General features: G+C 37.6%; 1 protein-coding gene across 1 annotated transcript in view; it reads right to left on the bottom strand.

The window, feature by feature from the left end:
• Window positions 1–8,991: 8,991 nt before the first annotated feature.
• Window positions 8,992–18,702, bottom strand: part of LOC124606404 (cholinesterase-like) — a 48,743-nt gene continuing 39,032 nt past the window's right edge. Inside the window, 2 exon segments of the mRNA XM_047138385.1 lie at window positions 8,992–9,297; window positions 13,763–13,901. Of these exon segments, the coding sequence (XP_046994341.1) occupies window positions 9,129–9,297; window positions 13,763–13,901 (308 nt within the window). The 3' untranslated portion in view covers window positions 8,992–9,128.

Raw genomic sequence — 18,702 nt, 5'->3', positions numbered from 1 at the left:
CACTATTATTACCATTCTTGACTTTTTACAAAAGCAGTTGTGAATTGAATGAGACATAATTGGGCCTCAGTTCCCTTCTAACGTTACCGCCTAAGACAGACTTTCAATAAATAATTTTTCTTGAAGCAGACACATTCGTAATTTTTTCATTTCCTGTTGTCCTGAGTTGCTTCAAAATTCATGGATGTGTGTTCTGTCTATGGAACTATAAGGAAGTCAGTTTGTTATCTGCCTTATGCGTGTCGTTCATTTATTTGTGAAGCGTCTGTAATGGACGTTAATACATATTTCTTTATATACATATAATAATGTGTAACAATGCGTTACTATGTTACATTTTGTTATGTTTTTCTCTTGTTTTTCCGATTGGTAACAACTTTCGTAGAATCAATATCGTGACGTTAAATTTTCGTTTGGTGTTACATATGATTTCCATTGTTGTTATTACACATTAGTCCAAGTGTTTGGACTTGTTTACAGAGTGCAGTGTTGCTAACTGTGACTGTGTTTACCTTCTGTCTTTCTGTCTTTTGTTTGTGTTGGATGTGTGGTTCGATATTTCCATATATATGTGTGTGTGTGTGTGTGTGTGAGAGAGAGAGAGAGAGAGAGAGAGAGAGAGAGAGAGAGGGAGAACAGAGGGAGGGAGATTCATTCATTAACTGTATGATTATGTTTCAGAGTTCTGTTCGTTATTGTTTCTGTGGCTAACATGATCAGGGAATTATTACGTACTTTGATTTGGTCATTAATTATTTTCTTTTTCATTGCAATGACTCTTTTTATGTAAAAGTTTTCGCGTAATGGCAGGACCTTTTGCTGTCACAGTTCACTCTAATAATTTTCGTGTCTTGTTCCATGTTTGATGATTCATGTTATGTTTTAAAAGGTGTTTGGCAAAGGTAGAATGGCTCTTTTCATACTTCCAGCTTTCATATGTTCTTCATACCTTGTTTTGCAATTCATGGCTGTCATCCCCAGATATACTGATTCGCATTATTTTTATTCTAATCAGTATATACCTGCTCCTTGGTATTTATCTGGCTTATCTGTTGTTGTTAGTCGATATCACTGGCGTGTGTTTCATGTTCTGTAAGCAATGTGTAATCCCTGTGTCCTTAATATATTTGGTGTCCTGTGTGTTGATTTTTGTTTCTATGCTAAAGTGTACCTTTTTCCTTGTTAGTGATGTCATGAGTGTTATTGCTTTGTGCCTCTTTGTGTGTTGTAGGGTCTGTGGTGTCCTTTGGTGCTTGTTTTCTATGTTTGTTTTAATTTTTATTTAGTAGTGTTTTGATTTTTTGGTCGAGTATTTGTGTTAAATGGGCATTGTAACCATTGTTTCTGGCTATGAGATGTATTGTTTGTAATTCTTTTCAATAGTTTTCACTGCTGAGTGGGATATTATGCAGTCTGTGTAACATTTGTCGTAGAGCTGCTAATTTTGATATTTTTTGGTGGTAGGGTGAAGCATACGTATTTGCATCTGTGACTGTTGACTTTCTGAAGATATGAAATGTATGCTCATTATTGTCTCTCTTTATGTTTATATCCAAGAAATGTACTTGCATTTGTGTTTCTTTTTCTGTGATGAATTGGATATTTCGTGTATACTGTTCATGTCTGATTGGTGCCCGCCCCTATAGCTCAGTGCTCAGAGTGACGGACTGCGTCCTACAGGCCCGGGTTCGAGTTCCGTCTGTGTCGGGGATTTTTTCCGCTGAGGGACTAGGCGTAGTGTTCTCTTCATCATCATTTCATTGCCATTTGGCGCGCAGGTCGCCCAATGTGACGTCGAATGTAATAAGTTCTGCACCAAGGCGGCCGGATCTGCCCTATAAGGGGCCTCCCTTCCAATGACGCCAAACGCTCATTTTCCATTTCATGCCTGATTGGTGCTCTTCTGTTTTCTGAGTCGGTTCATGTTGCATTCAGAGTACGTCATCAACATACCTGTACGAGTAAACAACTTTGTATCCTTCCTTTATGGTGACTTTATTGACGATTGCGTTTTCTTGTGACTGATAAATATGTTTGGCAATTATCCTGTCATTGTGGATCCCATTGGAAGCACATCTTTTTGTAAGCAGAATTCTTTTTCAGACTGGAAGCAATTTTGGTACGCGATTGTTCTAAGGGTTTTGGTTATTTCAACGATATTGTCTATGGGAAGTTTGTTGTATGTCACTAGGCTTTCATCTATAAAATTATTGTGTCTTTAGTGGGTACCTAGATGTACGCATTCTCTACGACCAAAGATATGAGTGATGTTGTTTGCAGAATGTGTAAGTATTCAATTGTGTTATGAGTTCATTTGTAGCTTCCATTTTTCTACTGCTCTTCATTTCACAGTGATGCATTATGATGTTCTTCGTATGTTTTGCCCCATAGTATGATGGTACATTCATGAAATTAATAGCAGGCCTCAATGGAAAATGGAGCTTGTGAATCACAGGTTTGCACCTGAGTTGGTGATTTTGGGTTCTTCTGTGCGATGTGTCGTTTTTGTTTGTGTGTGAGTATGCGTTTGATATCTCTGAGATAGTTTCTTTTGAATGTCTGTAAATGTGCTGTGGGATTATATTTCAGATTCATGATGTTTTCACAGGGGATAAGTTATTTAATTTTCCCCATATTCAGGGTGGTCCTTTGATAGTGACTGGGCCAAATATCTCACGAAATAATCATCAAACGAAAAAGCTACAAAGAACGAAACTCGTCTAACTTGAAGGGGGAAACTAGATGGCGCTATGGTTGGCCGGCTAGATGGCACTGCCATGGGTCAAACGGATATCAACTCCTTTTTTTAAAATAGGAACTCCTATTTTTTATTACATATTCGTGTAGTACGTAAGGAAATATGAATGTTCTAGTTCGACCACTTTTTTCGCTTTGTGATAGATGGCGCTGTAATAGTCACAAACGTATGGCTCACAATTTTAGACGAACAGTTGGTAACAGGTAGGTTTTTTAAGTTAAAATACAGAACGTAGGTACGTTAGAACATTTTATTTACAGGTAATCACGCTGTAACAGCATGCGTTCTCAGAAATGATAAGTTCACAAAGGTACATGTATCAACATTGGAACAACCGAAATAAAATGGTCGAACGTACCTACGTGCTGTATTTTAATTTAAAAAACCTACCTGTTACCAACTGTGCGTCTAAAATTGTGTGCCATATGTTTGTGATTATTACAGCGCCATCTATCACAAAGCGAAAAAAGTGGTCCAACTCAGTCTTTCATATTTCTTTAGGTACTACACGAATATGTAATAAAAATGTGGGTTCCTATTTTAAAAAACGCAGTTGATATTCGTTTGACCTACGGCAGCGCCATCTAGTGGACCAACCATAGCGCCATGTGGTTTCTCCCTCCGAGCTAGACAAGTTTCGTTCTTTGTAGTTTTTTTCGTTTGACGCTTATTTCGTGAATATTTGGCCCGGTCACGATCAATGGACCACCCTGTATATCGTTCTTTATTGACCAGTGCTGTTCTGTTCCCTTTATCATCTGTTGTGACTATAATGTTGTCAGATTGTAGTTTTTCTTTTAATTGGTTGGTGGTGTTGTTTCGTGTTTGAAATTTCCTGTTTTGCTCTTTCTTTTCCATGGTGATTATAATTTTCAATTCTTTCTTCACTTATTCTGTTAGCCCACTAATTACAGTGTTATTATTTTGTTTCTCTTCCTCTGCCAGGATAATTTCTGTTTTTATAATCAGATTTTCTATGTAGTGGTTATCTAGTTTTGTGCTGATGTGGTTGAGCCCGTTCTCTAATGTATGTGTTCCTTTCTCTAATAATTCTGTTTCTCTGAGGTTTATTGGTTACAGGTGAAATTTGTGGTGGTGTGTGTGTTGTACTTTGTTGAGTTTTTGTTTCTGATTGTTTTTCGTAGAGAGGGTTCTGATGTTCTGCTTGCATTTGTTCAGCGTATATTCCAGTGTTATTGGTGTGATTTGTTCAGTGTTATGTATTATGTTGATCATCATTGTTTTGTTGCTAATAAATACAGATAACTCGATGTGTATATCATCCAACATTCTATTAAGCATGAATTTAGTAGTATTAACCAAGTCTTCCGTGTAAATAATTTCGTTCATGGTGCTACTAAAGAGCTGTTTCTGTCAATTACATTAATTTAACTTGCAATTGCGTTATTCATTTTGCAAGTCTAATTAAATCTGATGTGTTGAATGGTCTTGTGGAGTCTGAGATGGATATCCTTGAAACTGTTGTATAACTTGGCGGGAAATGCCTGACATGGCTGCGTTATCGTCATTTTTTCGTTTTCCTTCGTTCCTTAGTTGCTTAAGAAGTCATGGAGGTGTGTTCTGTATTCACAACTAAATGGAAGGCAGTTTATATGGCTTACGCATATCGCTTCTTTTATTTGTGAAGCATCTTCAGTGACCTGTAATGCATGTTTCTTTTTATAAATATAACAAAGGTATTATATAGTAGTTACAGTAGGTTACTATGTTACATTTTTTCATGTTTTTCACTTGTATTTCAGATTACAAACAACTTTTGTAGCACAAATATTGTGATGTTAAATTATCGTTTGGTGTTACGATTACCAGTGTTGTAAGTCAGTGGTAGTCCATTTGTGCCGGCCGAAGTGGCCGCGCGGTTCTGGCGCTGCAGTCTGGAACCATGAGACCGCTACGGTCGCAATTTCGAATCCTGCCTCGGGCATGGATGTGTGTGATGTCCTTAGGTTACTTAGGTTTAACTAGTTCTAAGTTCTAGGGGACTAATGATCTCAGCAGTTGAGTCCCATAGTGCTCAGAGCCATTTAGTCCATTTGTGTGGTCCCTGATATGTGTTCATTTAGCCTGCACCTGGCCTATTTCCACCATTTTTCCACGCAAATTTATTATAGCACCTTTCTTTCATTTTTCATTTTGCGATCTGTGTATGTGTGTTTACAGAGTGTAGGGTAGCCAACTGTTACTGTGTTTTTATCTTCCGTCTCTTGCTTGTGTTGTGTGAGTGATTTGATTTTTTAATTTGTTGTGTGTGTGTATGTGTATTTTCTTATGTGTCATTCCTTGTGGGAGATTTTTATTTTTATTTTTTAATTAACTAGTGGATATTTGGGTGTGTATGTGTATGTTAGGGAGAAAGAGAGAGAGAGAGAGACAGAGTGGAAGGAGAGAGACACAGACAGACAACCAGCTTCAAGGGGGGAGGTAGATACATTAATTATATACTTTGGTTATGCAACATATTTCTATTTTTTATTGGTTTTGTGGCTAATATAATGGCATAATCTGTATGGGAGATTAACCAATCGAGAAAATAGATAAATACCATACATCCATAAATAATATACATAAAAACATTCAGCTCACTGTGGAAAAGTACCATAAAAGCAAATACATTTCTTGGATATATCAAGTAAGAGAGACAGCAATATGCAAACTTTTGACATCTTCAGGAAGCCAACACCCACAGATGCAATGATATGTGCTTCATCTAACCACCCACAAAATCAAAATTGGCAGCCCTATGACACATGTTACATAGACTAAATAATGTCGCACTCAGCAAATCAAACAACGAAAAAGATTTACAAACAATCCATCTTGTAGCCAGAAACAATGGTTGCAACACCCATACAGTACAAAGACTCAACCAAAAATTCAACTAAGAAAAATAAATACAAGCACAGAACACAAGGCCGCGCGGGATTAGCCGAGCGGTCTCAGGCGCTGCAGTCATGGACTGTGCGGCTGGTCCCGGCGGAGGTTCGAGTCCTCCCTCGGGCATGGGTGTGTGTGTTTGTTCTTAGGATAATTTAGGTTAGGTAGTGTGTAAGCTTAGGGACTCATGACCGTAGCAGCTAAGTCCCATAAGATTTCACACACATTTGAACATCTGAACACAGAACACAAGCACCAAAGAACTCCACAGATCCTACAGCACACGCAAAAGCATAAAGCAATAACACACGACATGACTAACTGAAAAAAATGGTACACTTTAACATACAAACACAAATTAACACACACGACATGAAATATATTAAAGAAACATGCATCACCCATTGCTTAGAGAACAAGAAACACACTCAAATCACATTTACAAACAGCAACAGACAAACCAAGAAGCAGGTACATACCAGTTAGAATGAAAAGTATGTGAATCAGTATATCTGGCGATGACAGGCATAAATTTAAAAACCAGGTATAAAGAACCTATGAGAAGGTGGAAGTATGAAAGTGGCCATTCCACATTCGCCGAACACATGCTAAAACACGGACATGAACCATCCAACATGGAACAAAATATGAAAAGTATTAGATTGAAGAACACAACGAAAAGCTTCTGCCATTACAAGAGAACTTTCCCATAAAACCACACATACAATGAATAATAAAGTAATTAATGACCTCATAAATGTAAGTAATAATTCCCTGACCATGTTAGCCACAAAAACAATAACAAACAGACTGGACTTGCATTTGGGAGGACAACGATTCAAACCAGCGTTAAGACTGGGATAGTTTCTTTGAAAGGGCATGGCCAATTTGCTTCCCAGTCCTAGTCACAATCTAAGATTGTGCTCTGTCTGTAATGACCTCAATCTTCCTTCCTTCCTTTCAGGCTCTCTCTCTCTCTCTCTCTCTCTCTCTCTGAGACACACACACACACACACACACACACAAATATCCACTTATTAGTTAACAAGAAATGAAAACACGCTCTCACAAATACCGACACACACACACAAAACAAACGAAAAAATTAAACCACTCACTCAACACAAACAAAAGACGGAAGATAAACACACAGCAATGTTTGCAACACTACGCTCAGTACGTACAGATCGCAAAATAAAAAGTGTAAGTGAGTTATCATAACAAATGTGCGTTGGAAAACGTAGGAAATCGGCCACCTGGAGCATAAGGACCGAATGAACACATCTCAAGGACCACACAGGTGTATCAGTAAGGACTAAAAGCACTTTAAATCGTAAGTAACATCAAACGATAATTTAACATCACTACATTTGTGCTACAGAAGTTGTTTCTAATCTGAAAAGTAAGAGAAAAACTTGACGAAATGTAATATGGTAACATATTGTAACTACTACATAATTCATTTATTGTATTACACGTCACTGAAGATGATTTATAACTAGAAGAAGATAATCTCATATGGCAGATAATAAACTGTTTTTCGTTTAGTTGCAGATGGTGCACATCTCGAAGAATGATATTTTTGATTGTCAAATTCTGAAAATTAAGTCAGTTTTACTAAGTTACAGGCGGAAATTTTATAAATATTTTAAGTGATACGGCACTAGTCGTAGTTCCTTTTTTCGCTTATAATTTTTATTGCTTTATTGTGGTTTATAACTTGTCGGTCATTCACTATCATTGACTTCCTTTATATATGTAAGTCTAATAAAGCAAAGATGCGTTAAACTGAAATTAAGACGTCCCGACTCTTAATTTCAGGAATGAATTGAACTTATCCTGATAACAGAACGTACAGCGAAAAGATATTTTCTGCCTAAAGAAAAGCAAGAGCATTTTTTAATTGAAATAATAAAAAAATTAATGAAAGGTCTGTCACTGAATATTATCACACAGAGATATTGTATGATACTAATGCTTCGTGGTACCAAGTAACGTAAGTTCAAAAATTTCGTAGTTTAACATCAAATATGAAATTATACCATGAAAAAAAATTCCTAGCTAAAGCCATGAAATATTCAAATTAGTTCATTTATATTAACGACAGGAGACACAAAGAGAATAATCCTGAACGATTTATTTTTAGTTTGTAAAAAGCTGATACTGGTATTATGCTTGGGTAATTATTCACTATTTAAAGTTAACTGCTGTCTTAATTCCACTCCATCTAAATTAGTAAGGAAGTGGGTTTCTGGCTCTGCACTGCTCTTTGTTAGAGCACAAGAAATGTTTTATACTAGCAGTATATCTGTACCTGCAGCAGAGCACAAAGAATGAAGTTGTCTGTCAAAATATTCACAGATATCAACCAAAGAAGTAGCGGCAGTTTACAGCGCAAAATACGAAAAAGCTGTTCCGTCACAGTATTGTATTAACTTTGATAGAGCATTTTGTATTATCAGATGCTCATGTGTAGAAAAAGAAATTGACTGTTGGGAGTAATATTCTGAGCAACAACGAATACGGCATGTGTTTAAATCGTGGGTAAAAACTACAGTGTACTAAGTAAATACTCTACAATTTGAGCAGCTATGTACCTGCTGAAGTCCGAAAATAAAGTTAGCCGCAGCTGATAAACCTTTAGCAGCTTTATGTGCTATTCACTTTTCCTATGTGTTATCACTTTGCTTAGTCAAAAATTTTGCACTTTACCCATTCCTCGCAAAATGGATCTGGATGTAACCAATCTTCAGTCTGCAACAATTTCCCATGACCATTCACACAGCTGTTTCCTCTAGTAAGTTTTCACTCTACTTTCTTTCTTTGTCTCAAAGGGTCTGCTTGGTAACAGGAGCACAGTCGAACTCCATTGTTCCTTCAGTTATGTACGGTCGTGGGAAAAAGTAGCACTTGGTACCATTAAATATTTTTCTGTGCACTACATATGAAATTCAGGGTTATGCTATTAAGTCTGGCTTACCTGAATCTTTCTCGAAGCCCAACCGACAACGCCCACAATACCACTGTAGTCGAGAATAGAGTTGCATGAACGTTCTGGAATTCGCTTCATGGACAATGACGAGATACTGCATGTACTATATGTACAGTACATTTATACATTCTTTTTATTTTGACGAATTAACTGGAAACAGCTTAACGTTAACTAAACAGTTGTTAAAAACACTTGTAGAATCGGGGTCCATACACTGAAGAATGTGCGAGAGCTTTCCTAAGTGAAGGAAGTTAATAGGATACAGAAAGCAAAATAGGTACCAAGGATGGTAATTTGACGGCATACAACAGAATTTGGAAACAAAACGAGTTAATGCTGCATATTGTAACAGGTTCTCATCAACATAATGTATTTCATAAATATTTATTTACATCGATTTAAATCTCGTTTTTAGATTGTCAGTAAGTTGAAAATAAGAACAGATGCCAACAATTCGCTGCATTTCTTAATGTCCTCGTTTCCTCAAAATGTTCCAGGGTAAGGAAGCAGTGGTACATTTTGGTTCCAGAAATCCATACGCTCTGCGAGTCTGTTTTCCTCCAGAGTGAAGTTGGCCTGCATCAGCAGGTAGCTGCGATTGGTCAGGTCGTAAGGCTGCCAGATCACAGGATCCGCTTCAGGGGTAGGGTTCCTGTAGAGATAATGTACAGGTTATTGTGCACCTGGTTCTTGCTCCCACACAAACCGAAGTGGTTGCTTCATTTACCATTGTGGAGATACAAACACAAATAAGGACAGCGCTTTTTGCTACAAGTTCAATTAGTAAACACGTAAACGTCACACAGATGATCAAGTGAGTCTAATGGAGAATCTGCAAGAAAGGCATTGTGCACCAGTGTTGTTTACTGTTGAAGTTTAGAGAACATACGTTCCTAGAGGGAGGTTCTCCTACGCATATCTCCAACGTGAGAATACTATGTTAAAATTAGAAAGATTCAACATAACATGAAAGCATAAAGGCATTCGTACATCCCGCTAACTACTCCCAGCTGGAAAAGGGGTGACCGTTGGAGAGAGGGGCGGGGGGGGGGGGTGGGGGGGAGTGAGACACACATATTACCCTCCGCCACACACCCTATGTTGGCTTGAGGAGTACAGATATAGATGTACCGATATTGGACAAAAATCTGGAAACAGTGAGAGAACTTCGTGCTTGAACATAAATGCAGATGTTATTCAAGCCTGCGCGTTGCACTGTTGTATTTGACCACGAAGGGCAACTATGCAACGTCCACAGTACACTGCACACGTCAACGAGGTCAGAACTGTGTTTTGCGTAGTTGTAAGTACAGTACATAGCAGAAAATTCATTTGAGAGTTGGCATATTGCTAGTGCTTTCATAGAGGCTTCTTCCGTAACCAAGGTAGCTTACGTGTTTGGAGTGTCAAGAAATGCCGTACGTAAGATTTATAACGGATAGAGCGAAAGCAGGAGAACAACATCCGCTAACCTACAGCGTAGACGGAAGTGTTTGTTGAGTGATGCTGACGGACGGCCATGAAAGAGGAGAGGGACGAACAATAAGACGCAATATAGCACAGTGAACTGGAATTCCAAAGCTGCTAATCAGAGAAGGAAATTCCCTAGAAACTGTGGTGTTGATGCCATAAAACCTGAAGTGTGGAGCAACGAAAGAAAGTCATTTGGTCATATGAGTCATATTGCACATTGTTTCCATCTTCTATCTGAGTTTACGTCCCAAGAGTGAAACATGGTGGGGGTTCAATGATGGTTTTAGCAGTTTTATTGGGGTATTACATGCGTCCCATGGATACTCGGCAAGGTGGGATCACTGCCAAGGATTATGTGACCATTTTGGCCGATCAGTCCCATCCAGCGGTACAATACTTGCTCCCAGATGACGCTGCTGTGTTTTAAGACGACTTAGTCCCTGTTCACACAGTTCGCACGGGGCGGGAAGCGCTTTTTGATCACTACTATGATGTGTCGGATCTCCCTTGGCAACCACAGTCACCAGACCTCAATATTACTGAGTACTTGTGGTCTGCTGTGGAGAGAAGAGTGCGCGATCGCTACCCACCTAACCATCCTTACATGCATCTGCCACTGTTTTGCAGGAAGAATGGTAGCCTATAAGAGTCCCTAGAAAAACAAACAGGACTAGTATTTATCCACTCCGGGACGACTGGAAGCTGTATTGAATGCTAATGGGTTTCCTGCAACATACTGGACGTGGTAGTGTGTTGTCTTTTTGATGTTCCCATATTTTTGTCAACCCTCAGTATCAGCTTGAGCTACTCATTTGGACAGCTGCTCATATATGATATCAAGATAGTACATCCATGTTTACCTCAATCCCTATTTTTGCTTCTGTAACTCAACGGATCTACCATTTACAGCTTTTGTTTATACCTACCATGATGACTATTACAGAACAATGTTCCTTTTGGGTTAGAGTGGAAATAGCGGAAGAAAGCGTCATTGTGGCCTTAGACCCGAAAAATTTTACGTTGGTCATCTTAAAGAATGTCTCACAGCAGGAAAACACCACTTCGCACAGTAAGTTTGAAATAGTTGCGTCTACCTCCTAAACCTTGCAGGAAATCCCCTACCACTCCCATAAAGAAAACCTTGAGTCATATCCTCTTCGCGAGCATTTTCTATTTTAGTCTCTTATTTTCCTGATTCTGAAACTTATGTTAACACTTTCACAAAATTAAAACGCAGCTAAACTTACTTCTCCTGCCTTGAGTGAGGCCTTGTGTCTAACATAAGGAATACCATTATTGTCTAGAGGTAGGACTTTTTCATAGACCGCGGCTAATTCATAGTTACATCATAAAGTCAGTTGGAAAATTGATGATATTTATTTAGTTTCATTCTAAAATAAGACCAAACAACAATCTTTTACGCAAAAGCAGATGAGAATGGCGCTGTAGCAGTAATTTAACTTTTACTCTCATCAATTGTTCAAACGTAATATTAGTTATGGCAAGTGCCACATACTTAAAACTACACGATACAAACGTAACGACTGAATGTTGAAATTTGGATTAAAATTAGAATTTTTTCTGGGTGAAGCACGGATTGGTAACCCGAAATCGATTTTTTTTGTATCTTAGTCCATTTTCTCTGCAGTAAAGTACTTATGCTTACTTTTCTTTGTTCTTTAAAAATTTTAGGTTTTTATTTGTGTCCGTTGTTTTTTATTCGATACAGAACGTTCGTAGCAGTGCCTCTGAACTCATTTTGTACGTGCAGATTGCTTCGTCAGCAAACTTTCTTTATTTCCTGTTTTAATCTGTGAACGTCAGTAACACTGTGTCTCTGGTCCATTAAAAGTACATATTTTGAATATTATAATCGTGCTTGTTTTCTGAGAATAATGACGTAACAGTACGACTTAAAGTTCTCCTCGCTTTGGTGTTCCTCCATAGCTACATGATGTGGACATCTGACCGAGCACAGTAGTCCAACATCTTGTTTTCGACGCTGGGACATCATTGGCACACGCACGCAGTAGCGCTGTCGGCGTGGTATTTATTATGTGACAGTGGAAGAGTTACATACAAGAACCTAAACAGCTTGAACTGGAAGGTGTTTTCTAGTTTAGAGTGTGGCAGTAGTGTGTGGTGGAAAGACGTCCGAAGTGTTTCAAAGGTGTTGATACTGAGACAAACTCTTTCTTGTGCAAATTACTGAAATTTACCCACAGATGTAGTAGTGAATCATCATTGCTAAGTGTAATGCTCATCTCAAAATTTTCCTTTTTTTACTAAACAACCCAATCAAATCCGCACTAGGAGACAACAGAAGTTACTGTGGAAACAGCTGCAATGGCTAGTCTAATATAAGGTCGAATGGGGCAAGACGGAAATATTCGGTTTCGTGAAATCTCTCTACAAATATATCTGCAAAACATACAGTCTATAAATTTGTGTTCATCGGAGCCCATGCGTTATGCAGAGAAAATTACCTGACGTAAAGTAGGCTGAATACATGGTTTTATTTAATCTGCAAGTAATCGTGATTACCAACGCCTTGTCACATAGAACGCTAACTAGGAAACGTAACGCTGTACTTTACGCAAATTAATTCTAAATATTTATAATGTCAAGTTCACAAAAGAAGAGTTTTTTAAGGGTATGATACAAGGCATCAGCTGTAAAAATAAGGAACGGATAAACAGAGAAGGAAGGGCATGTGAAAAGTAGACAAATACAATCTTTTATGCCAAATGTCTTGAGCGCATATCGTAAATTTATTACAATTAACCTGTTTTGACACTAATAAGTCATCGGAATCAGTATATTGCTGTAACAGTGGTCTGTCAAATCGTCATTTACATGCTGTAGCTAATGACGACTCACTAGTGGTGAAACAGGTTAACTGTCATAAATCCACCAAATGTTGTTGAGACATTTGTGAATAAAAGGAATAAAATTCATATACACTGACTGCAGGAGGATGATTGTGACAAGTTTCATTAAGCTAAGAAATAACTATGTTAGTATCGAATTTCAAGCAATTGCAGCTTCTGAATCATTGACAAGATCGGATGAAAAAGACGCCTGTAACGACGAGAGACTGAGGTCGAAACCCGGATACAGACCTAACTTTTGGTACTGAGGGTCGCGAAAAGGAGGGAAGGGCAAGAGTAATTAGATTGCGATTGTTCTAAGTAAGATTTAAAGTGATGCCTAAAGGTGTTTAGTAGTAATACATAGAGGAACAACCACAGTAGTCATCTTTGTCTTCTCTAAACACAAGAAATACTCTTCTGTTCAAATGGTTCAAATGGCTCTGAGCACTATGGGACTTAACTTCTCAGGTCATCAGTCCCCTAGAACTAGAACTACTTAAACGTAAGTAACCTAAGGACATCACACACATCCATGCCCGAGGCAGGATTCGAACCTGCGACCGTAGCGTTCGCGCGGTTCCACACTGTAGTGCCTAGAACCGCTTGGCCACTCTGGCTGGCTATACTCTTCTGTCTGAATAACTACTGATATTGTGAAAAAATCACTTTCATTTACGTTTCTCTGTTTACGTAAGCTGATGAACAATACGATATGCAGTAATATAACTTATGTGTTGTTTTAATAGCCTGGGAGATTTTTATCATCCTTACCCATATTTTCCAAAATTGGTCCAAAGCCGTAACATATTTCTGCGTACATGTTCCTCTTCTGAATCCGGATCAAGGTTATAATCAACATCGACGCCATTCCGCATGAAGAGGAATTGTAACTCTCCAGCGTGTGCAACGCCTGCAACACAAATTATTGTTAGTCCTTCGAGATATTATTTATGATAGCTATCTTTGCATGCATATCCTGAAGCTAGATACTAAGCATCCGTATTTCACTTCCGCTGAAAACACTGAACTCATCACGGCATTCTCGAAGCGTCATTCCAAAGCATTTTCGGATCAATCGCGACCCTTGACACATATTTTCTTATTTAACCGTCATACCGGAGAATTAACAATTTAGAGCATATTAGTGCCATAGCTGAAGGTTTAGCAGCTCTGTTAGGTCTTTAAGTATGTCAGAAGGGGATGCATGTTTATGTGAATAAATTTCGATTTCTTCTAGGAGGTTCATTCTTTTTCCTTTGTTGGCTGGGTGGAGAACTTGTAGATTGTGGGATATGTCTGTTACTTGATGTTCTGCTTCTGCTACATGTTGGGCGAATGTGGATTTATTTAAGTTTTTTAAACGAAGAGCATCCATGTGTTCTCGAAACCGTATGCTGAAGTTTCTCTCTGTTTGGTCTATGTATGTTTTTGGACATGAGTTGCAGTTAAGTTTGTATATTCCTGATTGATTGTACAGTTTGGTATTATTTTTAATGTTATGGATAGCATTGTCCCTTATTTTGTTATTTGTATAGTAGCTGATTTTGATATCTGTTCCTCGGAACAGGTTTGCTATTTTATATGACAGCTTTCCTACAAATTTTCTTTTGGCTGTGTTGTGGTATTCTTTAATGTTGTTTTGTTATTGTATTTGTATATGTGGGGATTTATCTTAGAGTTTAGTTCATCTATTAATTTTGGATTGTAACCATTATTGTAAGCAATTGCTTTGATGGTGTTTAGTTCTTCTATTTGGTCAGCTGGTTCTAGTGGTATTTTGTGCATTCTGTTTAGCATTGCTCTGTATGAAGCCGTCTTATGTTTATCCGGGTGGCAGGATGATTTATTAATTGTGTTATCTGTGTATGTTGGTTTCCTGTATACTTGAAATTTGTGTTTGTTGTTGGAGCTACTTATGCAGAGATCCAGAAAATTTAAAACTACTTCTGTTTGGTGTTCCACAGTGAAGATGATGTTCTGATGCATTTTATTCATTTCTTTTGCAAGGTTATCAATTTCTTCTGCTGTGCCATCAAATAAGATTATTATACCATCAACATACCTTTTGTAATAAATTATCTTGTTTACTATCTGGGGGACTTCTTTAAAAAATTTACATTCTAAGTTATTGATGAAAATATCTGCATGCAAACTGGCGAGGCAGCTACCCATAGCCAGGCCCTCTTCCTGCTGGTACATTTTGTTATTAAAAGAAATACTAGTGTTAATAGATCAATGAATTCATATATTTCTGGTAATGCCAAATTTTTATGTTTAAGTAAATTGTTTTTAATTATTTCTAATGTTTCTTTGACTGGTATGTTTGTCTAGTGGTTTGTGATGCAAGCCTAGCAGTATCAGGAATCTGATTTTCCTTTAGACAATTAATTTGTTCATAACTGTTCTTTACTGAGTATGTCTCTTCAAATTTGAATGTGTTGCTAAGGATCTCATTCAGTTTCTTGCTGATTTTATAAGTTGGGCTGCTCCGAGAGTTAACAATTGGATGTAAGGGACAGTTAACTTTATGGGTGTTGGGTTGTGCTCGTAGACGTGGTGCATAAGGGTTCATAACAGTGCATTCATGTATATCATTTGCATTTAAGACCTACAATTTCTCCACCTAGCCAACAAAGGAAAAAGAATGAACCTCCTAGAAGAAATCGAAATTTATTCACATAAACATGTATCCCCTTCTGACATACTTAACGACCAAACAGAGCTGCTAAACCGAATATTTCTGAAAAACTTCCACACTCTACTTATCAAACCACTTACTAAGCACAATCAATAAATAACATAATCTAATATAAACCCAACAAATGCATGTAATAATATAAAACATAAAAATCTTAATTCTATCTTTGTTATGTTGTAAATGTATGAATTACTGCTGTGTATAAATGTGTTATGTTAGTTTATTATCTTCCATACTGCAAAAAAAATTGTATACATCGTACTTAGAATACTTCTGTCACCCAAGTCAATGTTTAGAAAACAGTAGCTTATCTTAGAACCTCAAAACTTTCGTAAAATATAACTCTGTCCATAGATAAACCGTTTGTATGTGAACAAAAACTGTCAGTCGACAACATGGCTGATAACGCAGTGCGCCTGTGTAAATTACGTGATAAAAAGTGTTTGTGTTGTTGCAAAAAAGAAGAAAAGCCAAAAAAAAAAACAAGGAGAGGAGAATGTAAGTAAAATGAACAACTGATAGTGCGTAACTTTAAACTCGCGAAATTGAAGTAAATGATTTGAATCGTTGCTTTTGCACAGGCCTGCTGCAGCATCCAAACTGCTGTCGAGATTGCACTACTGTAGTAACTGAAGATCCATGTAATTTGCCAGCTGAAGATGGGTGCAAACCCGAAATGCATATTGGAATAAATAAAACGCATTAAAAAGTGGCTGGTTGCTGTATTTTTACAGTGAAATATCATTATCCACGGCCACGGAGCTCAACAGTCCAAATATAATGGACAAATTGTTATTATATATTGAGCTAACAATTTTATTTACGCCTTCTGGTCGTGAGATTTATTAACGGCCTTCACATTAATTTAAAGTATGTACGTAAGTCATAATCATATATAGATGACTGACATTTCTAATGGAGTCTGCATTTCATTACACCTTAGCTAGTTAATTTATATAGGCTGCATAATTGGGAGAGCCCCCCATACATCTGGTATACAAGATGTATGAGACAGGCTAAATATCCTCAGTCTTTAAGAAGACTAATAATTACAATTCCAAAATAAGCAAGCGCTAACATATGTGAAGATTGCCGAACTATTATTTTAGTGGATAAAGGTTGCAATAAACTAGCACGAATTCTTAGCACAATAATGGAAAAATTGGTAGAAGCTGGCCTTAGAGAAAGTCTGGATTCCGGAGTAATATAGCAACACGCGAGCCAGTACTGACTCTACGACTTTTATTAGAAAACACGTAGTTTACAGGAAAGTAAACCTACATTTATAGTTTTTGTAGACTTTGGAAAATCTTTTCACGATGTTGACTCAAACGCTCTGTTTGAAATTCTGAAGATATCAGGGGAAAAATACAGGGAGAGAAATGCTATTTACAACTTGTGCAGAAACCAGGCGACAGTTACAAAAGTCGAGGAGCATGAAATGGAAGCAATGATTGAGAAGTGAGTGACACAGGGTTGTAGGCTAACCCCGACTTTATTCAACCTGTACGATGAGCAAGCAGTGAAGGAAAGCGAAGAAAAGATTCGAGTACGAATTGCAGTTCAGTGAGACGAAATAAAACTTTGAGGTCTGCTGATAACATTGTAATTGTTCCAGAGACAGAAAGGGACTTGGAAGAGTAGTTGAACGAAGTTGACAACGTCTTGAAAGGAGGATATGAGATGAACATTAACAAGAGCAATACAATGATAATGGAATGAAGTAGAAGTAAATCAGGTGATGCTGAGGAAATTAGTTTAAGAAACGTGACACTGAATGTAGTAAATTAATTTTGCTGTGCGGGGAGCAAAATAAGTAGAGAGGACATACAATTTACACTGTTAATGGCAAGAGAAGCGTTTCTGAAGCAGGGAAATTTGTTAACATGGAATTTAGATTTAAGTGTTATAAAATCTGGAGTGTATCCGAATATGGAAGGGAAAAACGGACAATAAACGGTTTAGATAAGAAGAGAATAGAAGTTTTCACTTGCGGTGTTAAAGAAGATTGCTGTAGATTAGATGGGTAGATCGCGTAACTAATGAGTAAGAACGGAACAGAACAAGAGAGACAAGGAATCTGTAGCAAAACTTGACTAAAAAAGTGATTGCTTGATAGGACACATTCAGAACCATCACGGCATCACCAATTTAGTATTGAGGGGCAGTATGGGGAATAAAAATCGTAGAGAGAGGCCAAGAGATGGATGCAATAAGCAGATTCAGAAGAATGTGCGCTAAAGTAGTTATTCGGAGATAAAGAGGTTGCACGGGATAGAATAGCATGGAGAGCAGCATAAAACCAGTCTTCGGACTAAAGACCACCACAAAACAAAAACAATCTGATTTCAATTTAAGCTAAGTTAGTTAGTAATTCGAAAAGCCATTAATAAATTTGTAGCACATACACAGTACATAAAGTACTGGTTTATTGCATGTCTCTATTATGAAGAGGTAAAGCATACGAGATGAAGTTAGAAGCCTCGAAATTTATCGCTGTATAAAACAAAATGAGAATTTAATTGTACTCTGAGGCTTTTTTTCTCAAGTGAACATGTGACAACGTTCCTTATCGCCAGATAAATTATCGTTATTTGGATACGTTTTCGAAGTATTTTACGATGTGGTTCTCCAATTGCTGTTACTAATGCAAGATCTTGTATGGAAACTGGATGTGTCGTTAGATGAATCTTCTTGATCGACTCCAAACAGTATTGTTATATTGATCATTTGTCATTTGTTTAGCTTGAAGGAAATGGTAATGAAGTGGAACAATGTTGGACTTGTCCTCTGAAGGACAGCAGTTAATATTCCCGTGGAGCCATCCTATTTCAAATACCTGTGGTGTCAAAAATCTAATAAGGAGAACGATTATTTTGAGTAGGATATGACCGACTTCTTTCCTCTTCTTCCACCACTCGAGTTTTTGTTCCATTACTAATACCTTCGTTGTCGACAGTATGTAAAACTTTAATATTCCTTCCCTCCCTTTGGAAACAACAAACTATGAGAA

Source organism: Schistocerca americana, chromosome 3 (assembly GCF_021461395.2).
Source record: "Schistocerca americana isolate TAMUIC-IGC-003095 chromosome 3, iqSchAmer2.1, whole genome shotgun sequence".
NCBI lineage: Eukaryota > Metazoa > Arthropoda > Insecta > Orthoptera > Acrididae > Schistocerca > Schistocerca americana.
This window is presented reverse-complemented; position numbering and strand designations above follow the sequence as displayed.